This window comes from Pan troglodytes, chromosome 2 (genome assembly GCF_028858775.2).
Source record: "Pan troglodytes isolate AG18354 chromosome 2, NHGRI_mPanTro3-v2.0_pri, whole genome shotgun sequence".
In the NCBI taxonomy this organism is placed as follows: domain Eukaryota; kingdom Metazoa; phylum Chordata; class Mammalia; order Primates; family Hominidae; genus Pan; species Pan troglodytes.
In genome coordinates this window covers 35,698,701-35,718,531 of record NC_086015.1, presented here as the reverse complement: position 1 = coordinate 35,718,531, position 19,831 = coordinate 35,698,701, and the positions used below count along the sequence as shown (strand labels likewise).

Genomic DNA, 19,831 nt, shown 5'->3' with positions numbered 1-19,831 from the left:
CTTTATGGTTGCCAGTAGATTGGTATTTACATTGCCATGGACCTCTTTCAGACAGAGTTGACCTGTTGACTACTGCTACCTTTCCATCTATGTACCCCCAAGTTGGACCGCGATGGGGGTTGGGGGGTCTTCTCTTTGTGCAGATGGACTGAGCTGCAGTGTGGGTGGATTGAAAGTGTCCTCTAAGATGTTTACTGTCAACATGGTGTATGAAACCAGCTTAACTCTGATATTTACTTGAGGCTGGGTAGGAGAATTGTTTACAAATCACATTGGGAGAGAAAGGGCAAGTTCTCAGAGGCTGTGGGAGAGAAAACAGTCCTAGGTCCTTGTTGAAGGTTAGGGCATGGCTTGCTCAGGATTTGTGCCACCACGGGGCAGTGCGCCAGGCTCCCATGGCCGTCCTTCTGTGGGCGGGACTTCAGGGCCACCAGTCATCCTGGATGACTCAGCTTCTGGGGCACCTGCACCAGCCTTAATTTCCTCTGCTGGAGCCACTGTCTTTGAGAGGAATTGTCAGACACAGAGGGCATGTGCTGTTGATTTACAGTGGGAAAGGCTGGAGGGGTTTGTTTTCACATTTATGTGTGTACTTAGTATCATGCGGCTGGATCTTGTGGAAGACTTTCTGGCTACTAGAAGTCAGGGACAAGCTGGGTCTCATTTTCGAGTAAGGCAGACAGCTGGAGGAGGTGTGGTCCCCGAAGGTCTATAAACACATCACAGTGAGTGTAGCAGTGAGTGGGAAAGATGAGGATTTCCCCTGCACTGGCTTGTGAGCAAATAGGAAATCACAGCTTTAGAAGAATGAATCATTCTTTGCTTCGTGAAGCTTATGGCAGCCTCAGTGGAGCAATTGATTTAGTATGCAGTCCATTCTTTGTGAGAACAGCTAATTTCAAGCAGAAAATAATTGCCCGCAAAATGGAGCTACTTCTCCTGTTGAGATGTTTAAGGACTTTGCAGCCCACTCCACCTGTTGGGTACACCATGGTGGTTGGATTTCACTTGTTTTTGATTGTCCTTTTTCTTCCCAAAGCAGAATGCCCAGGCACTACCCTCTCCTCCCCCAGCTGGTGCTGGGATGAGAGGAATTCTGCTAATACAGATTACTGCCCACCGGGTCACTGCAGAGGAAGTTGCAGCTATAACACCTTTGCCATTGGGAGGGATTTGTGTCTGAGCTCTCTGACTTCCGTAGCATAGACTGGAAATGGAAGCTCACAGGGAGCTGAGACAGCCACCCACTTTCAAACTGACCTGAAATCCAGAAGAGGCAAAAGGGAGGAGAGCCAGGAGGACAGGCCAGTAGAAGGGAGGCCCTGCTAATCTCAACATTAGCCATTCAGACTCATGGCAGCGGTGGCCTTGGCACCAGGAGCAGTCACGCAGCAGCACGGGGTGTCATGAGGTGGAGCTGGAGGAGACCCCCAGGGCCACTGGCTGTAAGTGCTGGGCTCCTGTGTGCTTCTACCCCTAACTTCCCAGTGTAGAATCAGGGTAGCTCACAGCTCAGAGACTTCCCTCTCTGGCTCCTCCTCTCAGGGTTAGCACAGGTAAGGATTCCTCAATTATTTCAGCATAATCTAGCAAAGCAACTTGCCAATGACGTCAGATAATACCCATTATGAGGTGGCTAGAGAACTGGGCACATAATAACAGAAAACTCAGCTTTTGGCTGGGGGAATATCCTGTGGGCTTCACTGAGATCTTCCCAACCATCTCTTTAGAATTGGGGTTATTTAGAGCGGATTGAGAACACCTTAGGAGTATGTCTGTGGAAAACGTCTATTTACGTTGAAGTTTTAAAAATGCCTACCCCAGGGGGGAAGGAACACCGTTATTACCTCTCTTTGGAATGTTGGAAAGGAATGGTCAGTGTGGGTATGTAAGGCCAGACAATTTTAAACACCTTGACCACTAAAATAACCTTTGTATGTTAGAAGTGCCTGTAGATATAAGATGATTCTGTCTAATGAGGTTAGTAAATTGTTCGTTTTTTGCATGGACATTTGGACAAGTCTGTATCCTTTCATGTTTAACATCTTTGAGCTTCTGAATTTCTGTATATTATGTCTGACCTGTTATTGATAATTGGAAAGAAATGTATAATGTTCTGTGCAGAGTGCTTTTGCTTATATGTAAGCAAGCATCATAAGAACATAGGTAAATGTGGAGTGCGGAATGTGGATACTTCTTTCAATAGAATTCTGAGGGCAAGTTAACCTTGTAACCAGAGTCCTTAATACTTGGATACTGGAAAATTTTATGTGCAGTAATCCCCTTGCCCAGTTTATTAAGTTGCCTGTTTTCTATGTAATGTGAAAAATTGGAATTGACTGATTGAATTAATAAACTTGCATCGAGGAAAGCAGGGTATGTTGGCCACGTGAATCCCAGTAGTATCATAAAGTTTCAGTTTTGCCTTAAATTTTCATTTGCTGTCTTCCTCCCTAAATTAATGCCAATTCTCAGCATTTTCTTATACCTGCTAGAGTGATCCTAATTGATTTGGGTAGAAATAGTCTTAGAGCACGTTTTTCCATAAATAATTTTAGTCCCTGGATAATCCAACTTTTACTTATAAACAGAAAAATTTATATTAGATATGAAGTGGCCTGGATTGTGCAAGTTAACAGGAGTCTAACTTTGGTAAACTCCTACTTGCTAATAGGCAAAATGAAGGGGGCTCATACCCATATACTATAGTTAGTTTCTTAAAGAACAGGGAGCTGTTTTGTCAGGGGAAGTCGTTACACTCACTAATCAGGGATGACGGGAGAGATGAAAGGGGATATGCAGTGTCCAAGGCACAGGTCCGACCCCCAGGGGACTCGTCTGCCCCGTGGCCAATAGGACTGGGTCACAGAGGAGCTCTGCCCGGAACAGGATTGGGTTTCTTCTGTCATTGCAAAGCATATGAATTCATACACTTTATTTCTAACTTCTATTGGGCCAGCTGGTGATTGTTATTGATTATTTCATTTTAGCCAAACTCAGGCTCTGAATTGGTTTTGTCTGAAGATGAAAAAAGTGACAATGAAGATAAGGAAGAGACGGAATTGGGCGTCATGGAGGATCAGCGTAGTATAATTCTTCATCTCATTTCACAACTCAAACTTGGAATGGATTTGACCAAGGTAGGTTGGCATGTCCCCTGGATTTGTGGTCAGTTGTTGGGGTTCTGTCTCTATCCTCAAGCCTTCTCTATGCACATTCTTTTCGTTGTGGTGAGATTGGAGAAGAAGAGTGGGGAAAAAGGCCAGCATTGCTTTCAAGTATGGATATTCCAGATATAATTTGAAAGGACATTTGTACATAAATGGTTATCCTCAGGGCTGGACAGCCCTGCATTTGATTCTTGGGAGGAGTTGTTGCTACTCTACAAGGGCAGGGAGAACATCAGAAAAAGCATATGAGATGGTATGGAAAATTCAAGGTACTATTTCTTTGTTTCTTGCTATGTTCTAGAGATAACTGTAGGTGGCCTATAGAGATGGCTATGCACAGTGGCCATAGAGGGAAAAGATGGGGAAGGGAAATGGTGGCACCAGGAATGACGCCACTCTACACGCCCAACCTCACGACCTTCTGAGGGCTGTCCTTAGCTGTAACAGCTGGTCCCCAAGGGTAACCTTGTTGGTGATCCAAATCTCATTGCCATAGGTAGAAGTGGAACCAACTCTTCTTGGTGCTGAGTGCAGGCAGGATGCTTCCTGAGGAACCTCACCAACAGAATCAGTGTCCTGACCACTAACGTCACGGAGAGGGTCCCACATACGTCACCCCTCACCTCTAGTCAGTAGCTTCATTCTAGAGGCAAGCAGGAAAGGCAATTTTGTACGTAGCTGAAAGCTTGTGTGGTGTCACTGGGGCCATTGTCAGGTGGTAGAAAGAGCCTGGAGTTCGGCCTTCCTGGGTTCCACTCCCAGCCAGTTACTCCAGTTGGGAGCCTTCCTGGCACGGTGGTGTGAGAATCGCATGAGGCGTGCGGAGGACCTAACCCAGTGCTGAGCTCCTAGCAAGTGCGTCACCATCTTATCCTTACGAAATGCTATGTTATGTGGTTCGACTGTGGTAGGGTAGAGAAGCAGCTGTTACACAGACAGACAGACATGATCTGCGGGGAGGGTGTGCTGGGGAAGGAAGTTCTAGATTCTGAAGGCCAGCTAGAAAAATATGGATGTCAGAGCCACTGAAGGCACAGCCTGGGGAACAGCCCTAAGGGCAGTTGGCTTGGTTGGCCACAGTGGAGGCTCTGGATTCCACAATCTCATCTCGGACTGGGCAGGGGGCAAGAGAAGAGAGAGGGAAGCGGCAGTAGTGTGAGGAATTCTTTGAGGAGGAAGATGACAGAACAGAGTGACTAACCATTTATAGAAGACAGGAGAGAGACTGAGGAGATGGGAGCCTCTCAGATGACAGACAAATCTTTTCTTTGAAGTGTTTTCATGGGTTTGAATGTGAGCCTGTCTGATATTCTGGGAGACTGCGCCACTTTAAACAAAACAGTGGGCACACACTGAGGACGCCAGACATAGAAAGTTCCTTCTTCGCCATCCTCCACCCTCTGTGTGGCTGCTTCTGTTTTGCACACCAAGCTATGACGACCTGTTCTCCATGCTGCTGCCTTCCCTTCATTTCAGTCCTCTAGCTGGATAATGCTCATTGTTTTTCAGCTACAGGAGTCATTTAAGTGCTTGGCTTTTAAAAGATGCCCATGTTTTATTCTTGTGGATTGTGTGGACACCCAGACAGAGCTTGAGTTGAAGTTTGATGAAGTGTGGATGATAACGTGTACAAGTACAATCTAAAATCACAGTGTTTCCAAACTGGGTCATGAACCATTAGTGAGTTGTGAAACCAGTTTAGTGGAGGTCAGGCCACCATTTCTAAAGAATGAAATAAAATACAGAAGAAAATATCAGAGCATTCTGCACATGAAACCTAGTTCTTTTGATACATGGGTACTGGGTAACGATGTAGGATATATTCTCACTGTGGATTTTTTTTTAATGTTTATAAAACTCAGACCTAGAATCATGAATGATGGAGGAAAGAGATTGTAAGAGAAATTGAAATTGCCAAGGTCAGATATGGAGAAGCAAGAAAATATTGAGGGGACTATATTATGGCAAGCTGAGTGTCTGAGCGACTTCACGTTATTCCTGTCTTGCTCTAAAATAAAGAAATATCACAACTGTGCATTTCATATTTATTATTGTTTTATTAGAATATGATTGTTTTGCATTTCCAGAGCCACAGCCTCTTCTTGAAAGAGCAGACATTTCATTTCTCCCAATACTCAGTTGAGTACCTGAAAGAATAACGTTTCCTGTCTATAGTTTATTAACTTACTTTACTTGGAAGAATCTGTCATTCAAAAACCAAAGGAAGACTTGACAAGCTGAAATACTTGTGAGGGAAAGAGGTAGAACTGTTACTATCCCATGAGATTTCTTGGCTTCTGTTGCCCTGTATTATAAAAAGGTTGATGAAATTTCCTCTTTCCGTACTGTCCCCTTTTCTCTTCTTGGCAGTTGTCCATGTCATTAAATTAAGCCTGTACTAAATAAGCAATGGAAGAACTTAGCCAGAATGGAGTATCTGATGAGCAGGCACCCTGGAGAGAAAATCTTCTTCACCTCAAGGATGAAGGTCTAGTCCCTCTCCAAAAACAAGTATACTTCCGTGTCCCTGAGGATGTGCCAGTGTTGACACATTTGTGAGTCATTACCAGCCCAACTGGGCACATAGTGCTGTATCTTGCGATGGTTCACTGTGGTTACCAGACAGGGCCAGGTTCGTGGATGTTTGACCTGTGAGGTTGCTCAGCACCCCATGCTCAGAAGGGCTCCATGCTTGGTTTAATGCCCTGCTATCACTGTCTTGAGATTCTTAATAATTTTCAAACAAGGGGACTTGTGTTTTCACTTTCCACTGTGCCCCACACAGCATGTAGCTGGTCCTGCCTCCAGAAGCACCCTTGTCTGCCCTCTTTCCTCAGGGTGGCACCATAACCCCAAGTTACTGGTGACTACCTCCACTGGATAACCCACTGTATTTCCACAAATTGTGGGTAGCCTAGAAAAGAAGAGAGGATGGAGGAACCACAGTGAGGTGGAGGGTCACCGAAGGTCTGGCGTGTTGTGCATGCTGGTGAGTGGCTCCATTGAACCTGGAGTGGACGTTAGGATCAGGTCCTGCAGAGCCTATGGGCCATGTGAAGGGGACAAACTTGATCCTGAGGGCTATGGGAAGCCTTGGAAAGTTTGAGCAAATGAGTAACATCATGTGGTATTCAGGAGATCCTGACATGACTGTTGTGCCAAGCAAGTTCCAAGCTCCAAGGAGAAGGGCCCACAAAATGCAATATTGAGCTTGGAGGTGTAGGACCATTTTTACCTAGTTTTCAGGGGTATGAAAAGCAACAATTTGTAATGTGTTCACTCATGTAACATGTATTTGTTGAGCACTGCACATGCCAGATACTGTTTTAGACACTGGGATTGCAGCAGAACATTCAGAATCCATGCCCTGATGGGGCCTGAGAGATGATGGAAGGAAACAGACAAGAAACAAGTGAGAGAGAGGGAAGGAGGGAGGGGAAAGAAAAGGAGATGGAGATGAAGTATAATGAAGAGAAATAGAGCATGTCAGGGAGGGTAGCTGGTGGTGGGATGGGGGTCCCTCTTAGGTAAACTGGTCAGGGTAGGATTCTACTAGGTAACATTCGAGTGGAGACCAGATTTAAATGAGGGAGCCAGCCATGTGAGCATCTACGGAAGAGTGTTCTGGCCGGAGGGGATGGGGGTGAAAAAGGCCCAAGATGGACCTTGTTTGACATTTGGGCATGAGGCCAATGTGGTTGGATCAGAGTGAATTGAGTGGGATTGGCAGGAGAGTAAGTTGGTGAGACAGCAGGTTATAGGGCCGTTTAGGATACTGTGAGGGCTCAGGATGTTGTTTTGAGTGATATGGTGGCCACTGGAGGGTTTTGAGCAAGGGAATATGTGACCTTACTTGTATTTTTGTTTTATTTTTATTTTATATTTTTGAGATGGAGTCTCGCTCTATCACCCAGGCTGGAGTACAATGGTGCCATCTTGGCTTACTGCAACCTCCACCTCCTGGGTTCAAGTGATTCTCCTGCCTCAGCCTCCCAGATAGCTGCTATCACAGGTGCGTGTCACCATGCCCAGCTAATTTTTTGTATTTTAAGTAGAGATGGGGTTTCACCATGTTGCCCAGGCTGGTCTCAAACTCCTGACCTCAAGTGATCCACCTGCCTTGGCCTCCCAAAGTGCTGGTATTACAGACGTGAGCCACCGTACCTGCTTAGTTGTATTTTTAAAGGGTAATTTTGACTCTGCTGTGAAAAATAGACTGAGGTGGGGTGACTAGGGTGTGAACAGCAGGGGTCAGGGTAGAAGAGAGAAGGAAGCTGGCCAGGCACCGTGGCTCACGCCAGTAATCCCAGTACTTTGGGAGGCCGAGGTGGGTGGATTACAAGGTTAGGAGTTCGAGACCAGCCTGGCCAACGTAGTGAAACCCTGTCTCTATTAAAAATACAAAAAATTAGCTGGGCGTGGTGGTGGGTGCCTGTAATCCCAGCTACTTGGGAGGCTGAGGCAGGAGAATCGCTTGAACTCGGGAGGCGGAGGTTGCAGTGAGCTGAGATCACGCCATTGCACTCCAGCCTGGGTGACAGTGCGAGACTACATCTCAAAAAAAAAAAAAAGAGGAGGAAGCTACTGTAATAACCTAGGTGAGGTGCTGGTGGCACAGTGCTAGTGGCTGATTCTGGATGTGCATCGAAGATACTGCCAACAGGATGTGCAGTATGAGAGAGAGGAATAAAAGATGACTGTAAAGTTTTGGCCTGAACAGCTAGAATAATTATTATTATTAATTGCTATTCGTTTTATTGTTTTTTATTTTTTGTTTTATTGTGTTTTTAAATTTTGTTTTATTCTTTTATTTCTGGCCTGAACAGCTAGAATAATAATTACTAATTGCCATTTGTTTTATTTTATTATTAATTGCCATTTATTATTAGTTGCCATTTGTTTCAATTGTCTATTGCTGGTAACAAACCACCCCCCAGTTTTTTTTATTCATGGTTATGCAATCTGGAATGGGCTTAGCGGGGCGGCTCTTCTGCTGGTCTTGCCTGTTGTTCACTGGTGAGTTGGACTTGGCTGGAACAGCTGGGCTCTTCTTTCTTCATGAAGTCTTAGGACCTTTCCCTCTCCGTGTGTTCTTCCCACATGGTTTCTCCAACTGGGTCACCCGACTTCTTAAATGGCAGCTCAAGGCTTCTAAGGGGGCAAAAGTGGAAGCCGGTAAGCCTTCCTAAGACTTAGGCCCCAAACTGGCACAAGATCACTTCTATTTTATTGATTAAAGTAAGTCACAGATTCAGGCCAGATTGAAGGAGGACTATGCAAGAGTGTAAATTCCAGGAGGTGTGGTTCATTGGAAGTCATCAATGTAACAGATTACCACTCCATTTTATGGAGGAGGAGGAGACTAGGGAAGAACAGGTTGGAGATGTTGGGGCTATCACAAATCCAGTCTTGGATCTGATTAGGTCTGAGATATCCATCCACTAGGCATTCAAGAGGACATGTAGGCATTTGGATATATACAAATCTGGAGTTCGTGAGTGAGGCTCAGGTACAAGTTTGAGAGGAAACAATGTATAGATGGTGGTCAAAGCCATGAGGCTAGATGAGTTTCTCTAGAGAGTGAGTAGAGACATGGGGGAAAATATCCAATTACAGGGTCCTGGGATATTCCAACATGGAGGGGTCAGGGAGATGGGAATAATCTAGCAAAGGAGATTAAGAAGGTTCAGCCAGTGAAGTAGGATAGAAGTCAGAGGAGTGTGATGTTGTGGAAGCCACGTGAAGAGAGACTATCAAGAAGACAGAATTGATCAACTGTGTTGAATTGCTGCTGATGGGTCAAGAAAGCTGGGGCCTGCAAATGGACCATTGTATTTGGCTTTGCCAAAGTCTGATGGAAGTGCATTCAAGGGAGAATGGGAAAAAATGTGGTATAAAGACGGGGAGTAAAGATAGCTCTTTAAAGGAACTTTGATATAAAAGGGAACAGAAAATTGGGTGGAAACTGTAGGAGTATCTAAAATTAAGGGAGATTTGGTTTCTTAAGATGCTTGAATGCTGATGGGATTAGGAGACAGAGGAAAAAATGCTGCAGGAGAGAGGAAGCAGATGAGTGCAGGAATTTGAGGAGGTGAGAGGGCATGGGATCCAGAGATAGGATAATGCATCCATTGCAGCAGGGGGGCAGGCAGAGAGAGGGGTGCAGACACCAGAAGATGGCAGGAGACCCTCATGGTTAACCACATGGCTCTGAGCCAGACTGCCTGGGCTGGCATCCCCACTGAGTTCCTATCTATATATTACCTTGCATCTGAGTGCCTCTGTTTTCTCATCTTTAAAAGGGGGTTGATAATTGTACCTTCCTCATAGGGCCGCTCTGTATGTATGCATACTGACGTGTGAAGGATTCAGAGCAGTGCCTGGCACAGAGTGAGTGCTGTGTTTGCTATTATGATTATCAAGTGAACCTTCTCTCTGGACTGCTTCAATTTTCCCAGTGAGAAAAGCAGGAAAGTGACCAGCTGAGAGTGATAAAGAGCAAAGGGTTATTAGAGGTTTGAGAAGGGAGGAGAAGACAGGGAACAAGTGGAGAGAGGAAGCAGGTAGGAGGATTGTCACACACCGCCAGGGGGCCACTTAAGGTTTTGAGGTTGTGAATTTAAACTAAGAGTCTGCATGTTGTCTCTGTTTCTCCAAGAAAGTTGAGCTGCCAGATTGAGATATACAGAATGTGAGGGGCTGGATTAAACAGAGTTAAGGTTTTCTTGGTTAGTGCCTGGATGGAGGGAGAGAGTGGCAGAGTTGCTTGGCGTAGATCAAAGGGAGTTAAGTATAGGGTTGGGCCAGGGACTCTATACTGGGAGTGGAGGGAAGTGAGACCACAAGGGGGTGGTGGACAGTAAAAGGTCAATGGGTCAAAGGTGCTGGTGAGACTAGGGACTGGATGGGGTGAATGGGACATATGGGGCAATAGCAGAGAGAGGGATGCTTGAACTTGAGATTATGGGTGGCAGTTACAGATAATGACAGTGTGCCTGTTTGTAACCCTATATGGATTTCTCAGAGGATTTAGTCTAAACTCCAATGTTACAGATATAGAAAAACCTCGAACAGTGTATTTTGAACCCTTTCAGAGAGCACAGCTGGCTTCAGAGAGTAGGTAGAAGGTGGGGGATGCAGACTGTGGCTAAAACTAGTGGATTGAGCTGTGCTCCGGTGGTGAGGTCCCTAACCTAAAGATACCCAGTTCATAGCTCATCAATCAAGAACACATGAAACAAGATTCATGCTTTGAGGCCGGGTGCGGTGGCTCGTGCCTTTAATTCCAGCACTTTGGGAGGTTGAGGTGGGCGGATCACCTGAGGTTGGGAGTTTGAGACCAGCCTGACCAACATGGAAAAACCCTGTCTCTACTAAAAATACAAAATTAGCCGGGCATGGTGGCGCATGCCTGTAATCCCAGCTACTCGGGAGGCTGAGGCAGGAGAATCGCTTGAACCTTGGAGGCGGAGGTTGCAGTGAGCCGAGATTGTGCCATTGCACTCCAGTCTGGGCAACAAGAGTGAAAGTCCGTCTCAAAAAAACAAAACAAACAAACAAAAAAAAGATTTATGCTTTGAAAGAGCTTGCTGAGATAATTTTCTATGAGTCTTAAAGAATTATTTAAGTTGTTACTAATCAAAGAAATCAATGACCTTATTTTAGACCTTCTAAATCAGCAACAAAATAGTAGATACATATTTAGTGTATACAGGGTAAAAATGATACCCCAACTCCTTGCTGATGGCATTATAAATTGATTGCATTTTTAGAAAGCATTGACTACATGTGTCAAAAATCAGCAATGTTCACTGAAACTTTTTTAAAAAATTAAAATAATTTTAAAATTAAATGTTGAATAGATACAAAAGAATATAAGATATATGGATAATATAGGGCAGGGGTCAGCAAACCTTTTTTTTTTTTTTTGAGACAGAGTCTTACTCTGTCACCCAGGCTGGAGTGCAGTAGCATGATCTCGGCTAACTTCAACCTCTGCCTCCCGAGTTCAAGTGATTCTCCTGCCTCAGCCTCCTGAGTAACTGGGATTACAGGTGCCCACCATCACGCCTGGCTAATTTTTGTATTTTTAGTAGAGATGAGGTTTCACCATGTTGGCCAGGCTGGTCTTGAACTCCTGACCTCAGGTGATCTGCCTGCCTTGGCCTCCCAAAGTGCTGGGATTACAGGCAAGAGCCTTTGCACCCGGCCAGCAAACATTTTCTGTAAAAGGTCAGACAGGTGGCTTACATCCGTAATCCCAGTGCTTTTGGAGGCTGAAGCGGGAGAATCACTTCAGGCCAGGAGTTTGAGACCAGCCTGAGCAACATAGCAAGACCTTGTCTCTACCAAAACTATTTTAAAATTAGCCAGGTGTGGTAACACACACCTATGTTCCCAGCTACTGGGGAGGCTGAGGCAGGAGGATCACTTAAGCCTAGGAGTTTGAGGCTCTAGTGAGCTATGATCATACCACTGCACTCCAGTCTGGGCAACAGAGCAAGACCTTATCTTAAAAAATTTTTATTTAATTAAATAAAAGACCAGATAACAAGTGTTTTTGGCTTTGCAGACCGTATTGTATCTACTGCAACCATTCAGCTCTGCCATTTGACCACAAAGGCAGCCGTAGAAAATGCAGAAATGAATGGTTATAGTTTGTTCCAATAAAACTGTTTGTCAAAGCAAGTGAAGATTTGGCCTATGGGTTGTGTTTGTTGACCCCTGGTATATAGAATCACACTACAGCAGACATCATGTTCTCACCACAGGTTTATGGAAAATGACATCATTACCTGTGTACGCTTTAATGGATATATAACATTCTACCACATTGCTGTGTTATTTACTTTCCCAACAAATAGTCTGTGGTTGGCCACGTTGTCTCTTTTTGGCTTCTTGATGTTATAGGTGATGATATAGTGAACATCTTCTTAGGCATACAGCCTTTTTCCTTTGATTGAATTATTTCATTAGGCCCAATTTCTAGCATCAATCACAATATGCAAAGATTAACATTGCTGTGCTTGAGCTTTTTTTTGTAAAAGGGAAATTTTAATGAAAAGGGTCAGAAGGCCAGTGTTTATCCTGGAAATGAACCCCACAAGGCAGAGATATGGACCTCAGGGGTCTCTGGTCTCCCTGATCCTGCTTCCACTTCTCTTGCCAGATCCCTCCAGCTGCTCTTCTCCCTGAATCTGGTTTTCAGTATACTGTCAAGCAAAGCCTGTTATCTCTCCCGAGTGTTTGCCTTTTAATAGAAGAGAGAGTGGAGACCTGGCTTCCCTAAGCTTGTCTGTGTAAATCTGTTTCATGAGGCGACGCAGTTATGCGATCTCCATTCTTTCTCCCTTTCTGTCCTGTTGGCAGCAGTTCATCAATCCACACTTCTAGAAAGAGTGACAGTCACAATGGTAGTCTTCAGGCCCCTTGGGGGCGCTGAGCAACCCAGCATGGGCCTTGGCCAAGCAGAGTTGATTCTCATTCCAGCTCTCCACTGACGTAGCCATTGTAAATTGCAAAAGCTCTCTGGGCAGTTTCCTCATCTGTAAAATGGAATAGTTGTACCTGCTTACAGACATCTAAGAAGATTACACAAGATAATGAGTGTGAAACCCAAGCACTGTGCCCTGGCTTGAGCTCTAAAAACAGTTTAAATCTGAAATATTTCATATATTCTTACAGCAATGTTTTTGTCTTATACAATTGTTTCTCCTTTTTCTCTGAGCAGGTGACTGATTGTTTACAGAAGTGTCACAGGTGGTCTCGGGGTTGCTCTGGGCATTGTGAGTCATTTTAGCTTTCAACATTGTCACTGAAATATTATGTGACAAGTTTGTGTCTAATCTCTGTTGCTCGTATCTTCCCTGGTCTCCAAATGAGGTTACTGATTCCTGATTATAGGGGTCTATAATCTGAGCCAGCAAAGAATGAGCGTTTCCTGGATACTAGGTAGGCACTGGACTAATTTAACACTGCCATTTAATACTCACAATCAGCCTAGAAGGTTGGTATTTTTATTTTCTCTATTTTTACAGCTGAGGAATTGAGTCCTGGGGAGATGAATTTGCCACGTACACGTGGCTAGTCACTGCTAAGGGATGACGTTCTGCTCCCAACTGAATTCCTTCTGTGAGCTGATGTCTGGGACTCTGGAAAAACACAGGGATTAACTTCAACAGATATCTTTCTATATAGTAAATATCTTCTTGGAAAAAGTAAAATTTTATTTCAAACTCTTCCCGTCTGACAAAAATTTTAATGAATGCTTTTCATAGTGTTTCAGGCACCATGAAATGGGTGTGAAGGAACCTGGCAGGTTAAGGAAACCTAGGGAAAAGGTTGGCTAAGTCAAGAAACCTTTTGCAGTGTGAATTGTCTGTGCTTTATTTTGTAAAATTGGATTTTTGTGTATTTCTCCTGGTTTTCTCAAAATAGGACGTAAATGAACCTTTGTGGTGGTGGAGGCCTCTCTGCTTGCTTGTTTGCACTGGGTGTGTTTGCCAATCTAAGGATAAAATACGAAGATGGCTCCCAAGGTTATGAAGTCATGTTTCTTTTTTCTTTCTTTTCTCTTTCTTTAAAGAGACAACTCAGGCTGGCATACAGTGGTGCAATCATAGCTCCCTGCAGCCGGAAAGTCCTGGGCTCAAGTGATCCTCCTGTCTCAGCCTACAAATAGCTAAGACGACAGTAAGACTACAGGCTTGCACCACCACACCTGGCTAATTTAAAAACATTTTTTGTGTAGAGACAACAAGGTCTTGCAGCCAGGTTGGTCTTGAACTCCAGGGCTGAAGCCATCCTCCCACCTCAGCCTCTCAAAATGCTGGGATCACGGGTCTGAGCCACTGCACCCAGTCAACTGATGTTTCTTTGAAGAAAATTGCACTTACTCTTGGCCTTCTATTTGCAGAGGCCAGCTGTGCTCCCTGCTGTGGGGAGGGGACTATCCCTCCTTCCAAGTGTCCTTCGCCTTCCCCTATGGGTGATTGTTTATTTCGGATTTCTAAGAGCCTAAGATCCCAACCTGAAGATTAGTTATTTACTTTTAGATTGATGCAACTTTAAATGTAATTAATTGTTCTCTGAGTCCCTAGTGCAGATCCTCTCTTTTTTTCCTTCCCCCCAAATAGTTCATTGTCTTAATTATGTTAATGGAAGAAAAGGCAGTCTTTATTGATGGCTCGGTAAATCCACAGCAGTGATTTCAGGTCATTTGGATGCCATCAGTCTGAACAGCTGGGCCGTCACTCACCCTCTGTCAGAGGCAGACAACCCAATTAGTACTCACCACTCCTTGGCTCTGTATCCCTGGTGTCCACTGTCCAAGAAATGGATGATTAAATGACTTATTTGCAAACACACCAAAAAAAAAAAAAAAAAAAAAAGGAGAGGGTGCCCAGGAGATTGTAGGAGAGGAAGAAATCAGACCAGACTAGGAAGTCTGTTTTAATGAAAAGTATGACATCTTGTCCAGAATGTTCAGTTGCTGGTTTTGAAGTTGATCTGGCATTCTGCACAAACTCCAATGAAACACACAACAGAAGATGAAAGAGGAAATAGTAATTCTGCTCCCAACCCATTCTGCTCCATCTCTCCAGGTATTCTATTTTTTTCCTGCTCTGACAAAGCCACATCATTTTAAAGTACAGAATACATACCTAGTAGGTTGGACTTGATGTTGGCTGTGAGCCCATATTCCCTCAGTCCACAATTTTGGGAAGGTTGTCTTTGAAAATTATTCTCAGGTATTGCATTCCCAGTAGAACCTTTTTTCTTTTTCCTCCAACTTTTTTATTTTGAACATTTTCCAATCTACAGTAAAGTTGCAAGAATAGCACAACGGACTCTTGTATTAGTTCTTGCATTGCTATCAAGAACTACCTGAAACTGAGTAATTTATAAAGAAAAGAGGTTTAATTGACCAGTTTTGCAGGCTGTACAAGTTCTGGGGAGGCCTCCGGAAACTTACAATCATGGCAGAAGGCGAAGGGGAAGCTCTCAACATCTTACATGGCCAGAGCAGGAGAAAGAGAGCAAAGGGGGAGGTGTTATATACTTTTAAACAACCAGATCTCATGAGAACTCACTATCATGAGAACAGCAAGGGGAAGTGTGCCCCCATGATCCAATCACCTCCCATCAGGCCCCGTCTCCAACACTGGGGATTACAATTTGACATGAGACTTGGGTGGGGACACAAATCCAAACCATATCAACTCCCATATATTCTTCACCTTTTTTGGCCAATTACTAACATTTTGTACTTTGCATTTCTTCTCCCTTCTTCCCTCTCTGCCAACCTCTCTCCTCCCCTCCTCCCTCCTTCCTCCTTCCATTTTTCTCTCTAGTTCTCAAGCTGTCTCCCTCCAGAACTTTTTCCGTACACATACATGTATATATGTGTGTTACACATTGGGTTAGTCCATTTTCATGCTGCTAATAAAAGACATACCTGAGACTGGGAAGAAAAAGAGGTTTAACAGACTTATAGTTCCAAATGGCTGGGGAGGCCTCACAATCATGGCAGAAGGCAAGGAGGAGCAAGTCATGTTTTACATGGATGGCAGCAGGCAAAGAGAGAGAGCTTGTTTGGGAAACTCCTCTTTATAAAACCATCAGCTCTCATGAGACTTACTGTTAATGAGAACAGCACAAGAAAGACCCACCCCCATGATTCAATTACCTCCCACTGGGTCCCTCCCACGACACGTGGGAATTGTGGGAGTTACAATTCAAGACGAAATTTGGGTGGGGACACAGCCAAACCATATCATACATGTATGTTTATTTTTTGATTAACCATTTTAGAGTATGTTGCAGACATCATGACAGTTCTTTCCTACCCCTTTGGTGAGTGTCTTCTAAGAATAAGGACATTATAGTATACATGTGTCACATTGGGAAATGTAACATTGAGGCAATATTATTTCATATTCAGCCCATGGTAAATTTTCCCAACTTGTCCCAATCATGTCCTTTATGGCCATTTTTTAAAACTCCGGAATCCAACCCAGATTATGTTGCATTTGGTCATTATGATGTCTCTAGTCTCCTTTAGTCAGGAAAATTCCCCGCCTTTTTCCCTTTCATGGCAGTGATACTGAAGAGTTCAAGTCAGGTTTTCTTTGCTTTCATTTTTGTTTTCCAAACTGTTCCTCAGTTTGGATTTGATTTTTTTTTTTTTCCTCATAGTTAAGAGCCAGACTAAACAATTTGGGCAGTAATAATTGGCAGAAGTTGCTGAGCAGAGCCTTTGTTTTTCCTTTTGGTAAAGAGAAGAGGAAGATGCCTTCAGACTAGGCAATTTCATTCCTTCTGGCTCCTTTGGAGGCTTTGAAGGCCCATCCTGGAGGTCATCCAGCCACATTCTTTTTGGCCCCAAAGGTGTCTTAGGAGATCCAGAAGAGTGTGGGGCAGACCGGGTTTGAGTCTACTCATTCATTAGACATTTAGAGTGCACTTCTGATACATCAGGCTCTGGTTCCTTACCACCCAAAACATGTTCCTGAAATAAGCTAGATTCTGTGTAAGCTGGCTTCAGCCTAGAAGTTGGTATGTATGTGAATATTCTCATGTTGCTCGAGAGAAGCAGCAACTGAAAACTTGGCTGGATATACTCAGAAGAATTCAAAGCATAGTGAATGAGAATCTGCATTTAAAAATACGGGTAACTTAAACACGTCAAAGGAAACAAAGGTGTCTCTCATGCAGTTCATCTGTTTGTCTTGTTTTTTGCTAGGTATTAAGGAGTCAGGTGTCTATCCACTAAGAGCTTACAGTTTTGAAACGTGTGCATTAATAAGAACAAAAGAGCCTTACAGGTGGAGATATGTGTGAGGTGCAGAGGATAGGAGAGAGGGGTTGTTGCTTTAGCCTTGAAAGCAGGAACTGTCAAAAAAAGCTTCACAGAGCAGGGAGCTACTTGAGCTGATGAGCTTTTTGTCATAGAGACAGGGCAGGAGAAAGGGCAGAAAAAGGGAGTGTGTGTGTGTGTGTGTGTGTGTGTGTGTGTGTGAGAGAGAGAGAGAGAGAGGGGAGATTTGTGCAGGGAGGGATGGGGGCAGTCAGTCAGGACATCGTGTGAGACCAGAGGGAGGTGGGGGCGTTATCTCTTACAGAGATTTTAGAAAGATGACTCTGGCTGTTGTGTGGAGGAGAGTTGGAGGTATGGCAGGATGCTGGGCCTCCAGTTCAGGAGCCACACCTCCTACGCCCTTCCTTCATTGCAACGATCTCCCTCCCATTTATGATATTAATGATACTGTTTGGAATGGTGGATTTTCTTGCTATGTTGGGAAGAGTGAAATGGCCCTAGAAGGTGGGGCTCATGTCCCATTCTCTTGCCCATTTGATCTCCTTTGCCCACTTCTTTTAAAAAAATTATTATTATTATTATTTGTAGTGATGGGTTCTCACTATGTTGCCCAGGCTAGTCTTAAACTCTTCCTGCCTCAGCCTCCCACTGTTGGGATTACAGGCACAAGGCACCATACCTGGCCCTTCCCCCTCTTCTTAATCCGTGACAGCATCTGGGGTGGCCCAGACATCCTAGCTGTCTCCCTTGTCCACTGAGAGAAGATGTTCTTGTTAACCAGAAGCAGATAATCATGATGTGTCATGGGGTAATGGCAGGGACTTGGAGGTGGCACCTGGGAACCTGAGGTTCCCTGCTGGCTCAGCCACTGGGTGGCCCAGGCATAGCGCCCTCACCTGTGGGACCAGGGCAGTGCACTAAATCATCTTGCTTTTTAGTTCTGACATTCCGTGACTCAGGGTTCCAAGTGGAGTTCTTTTTCTTGTTTATTTACTTATTTATTGTTTTAAATCCTTCAGCTTTTGAATTCAGAAATGCTGACTAAATTAGGGGAAATATCTTAAATTCTTCTCCTTTTCAAAAGTACATAACTAGAGAGTAAATATTGTATCAATTTTCCTTGTTAACTTTAATCTTGGGTACAAACTTGAGGATTCTTGTCTAGAGGTGGAATTATTGCCACAGAAGCCCCATTGCCATAGAGTGGGGAAAAAGACACGAGCCAAGGTTACGCAATTATCTTTGTTTGAAGTTATACCCGTCAGGGCTGATGGCCTCAGTGTATATTTCTGTCCTTCCCCTCCCCTGGCTTGCCTTCTGATCACAAGGCCCCTTGGACCTGGGAAGGGAGACAGCAGGAGACGGAGTCACTTGGGGAAGGGATGCAGATGCAGACATTTGTGGCAGCCTGTCCTTTGTCATTGATTTGGCTTCATTAAGGGATTTCCAAGCTGCTTAAATTCACACTCCCCAGCTTGTCCACCCTGTCTGGGTGGAGTTCACAGGGGAGCCCTTGGGTGATTCTGGGGCAGAAGAGGGAAGTGTGGTGAGTATTTGGGGGTTATTTACTCTGCTATTGGACAGCTAAGTGGTGGGAGAACACAGCAGCCTGACCCCAGTGAAGCCTCATTGGAAGAGCAGCCCCCAGAGAGCACAGTGATGGTTGCTGAATGATGACCTGTCCCCACGAAAAAGGCATAGGAAGTAACAGAGGTGGCATCTGAAGGTTATTTCAAGCTAAATGCTTTTCTTGGCCAGATGAGATCCTAGGACAGCCAGATTCTCAATTTTTTCAAGTCGTGGATTAAAGAAAATTAGGAAACCTCCATTGATTTGCATAGTTGTGTTTTTAAATAATGTTTCTTCCTTGTGTGTATTATAAAAACAAAGCAGAAAGATACTCAGAAAAAAAAGTGTTAAAATCACTCAGTTCTGTCACCCGGACAGATATGTTAAGATTTTGAGTGTTTTTATGATTCTTGGATTGTATTACATGTTCAGTTTTACATCTGGCTGCTTTTTTATTTAGGACAGGCACATTTTCTCCTGACATACTTTTCAAATGAAAGATAGAAAAGCATTAAAGGAGATGTACCAAGCTTTACCTCTCTAGCAGATGGGGCTTTTTCTAGTTTCCTCTGAAATTTCTGTCCTTTGCTGTTCTCATGTCTGCCTATCTCTCTCTGGACATCTGTATTAGTCCCTTTAGTGTTGCTGTGACAGAATGAGACTGAGTCGTTTTTCAGAAAAGTACATTTATTGAGCTCACAATTCTGCAGGCTGGGAAGTTTAAGAGCATAGTGTCACATCTGGCTGGCTTCTGGTGAGGGCCATGTGCCGGGTCAAAACGTGGCAGAAAAGGGGCGAGTGTGTGCAGAGATCATGTGGGAAGCACAAGGGTCTAGGAAGCCAAAGTCGCTTCTAGAACAGCATGCTCTTGCGGTCCCTAATTCAGTCCTGGGAGAGTGAGAACTCGCTCCTGAAGGAAGGCATTAATCTCTTCATAAGGGATCTGCTCCCATTACCTACACACCTTCTACTAGTCCCCACTTCCTAACACTGCCACATCGGGGATCAAATTGCAACACACATTTGGGAGAGGACAAACTCAGACCACAGCAGCATCTCTTCTCCCTTCCATCACATCCAAGTCATTTGCAGGGAAGGGTGTTGGAATCCTGAAGTAGAGTCAGGGTTACAGATCTGTGAGCCTGTGTGATATTTGTGGTCCATGATCATACACCCTCCCAAATGTTTTCATGGCAGTGAGGGACTGCAGAAAGGAAGGACAGAATTAGTTATGTAAAGAGAGATTGTAAACCAGCCCCATGGTATTGGTCAA

The 19,831-nt window shown here is 44.3% G+C and overlaps 1 protein-coding gene across 4 annotated transcripts in view; it reads left to right on the top strand.

Moving 5' to 3' along the window:
- OSBPL10 (oxysterol binding protein like 10) overlaps nt 1–19,831 on the top strand; it is a 321,873-nt gene that overhangs the window by 277,554 nt on the left and 24,488 nt on the right. For all 4 annotated transcript variants that reach the window (XM_001167116.6, XM_003950045.5, XM_009445074.5 and 1 more), the window contains one exon: nt 2,991–3,140. In XM_001167116.6, coding sequence (XP_001167116.2) covers nt 2,991–3,140 — 150 coding nt within the window. The remainder of the gene's footprint in view (nt 1–2,990; nt 3,141–19,831) is intronic.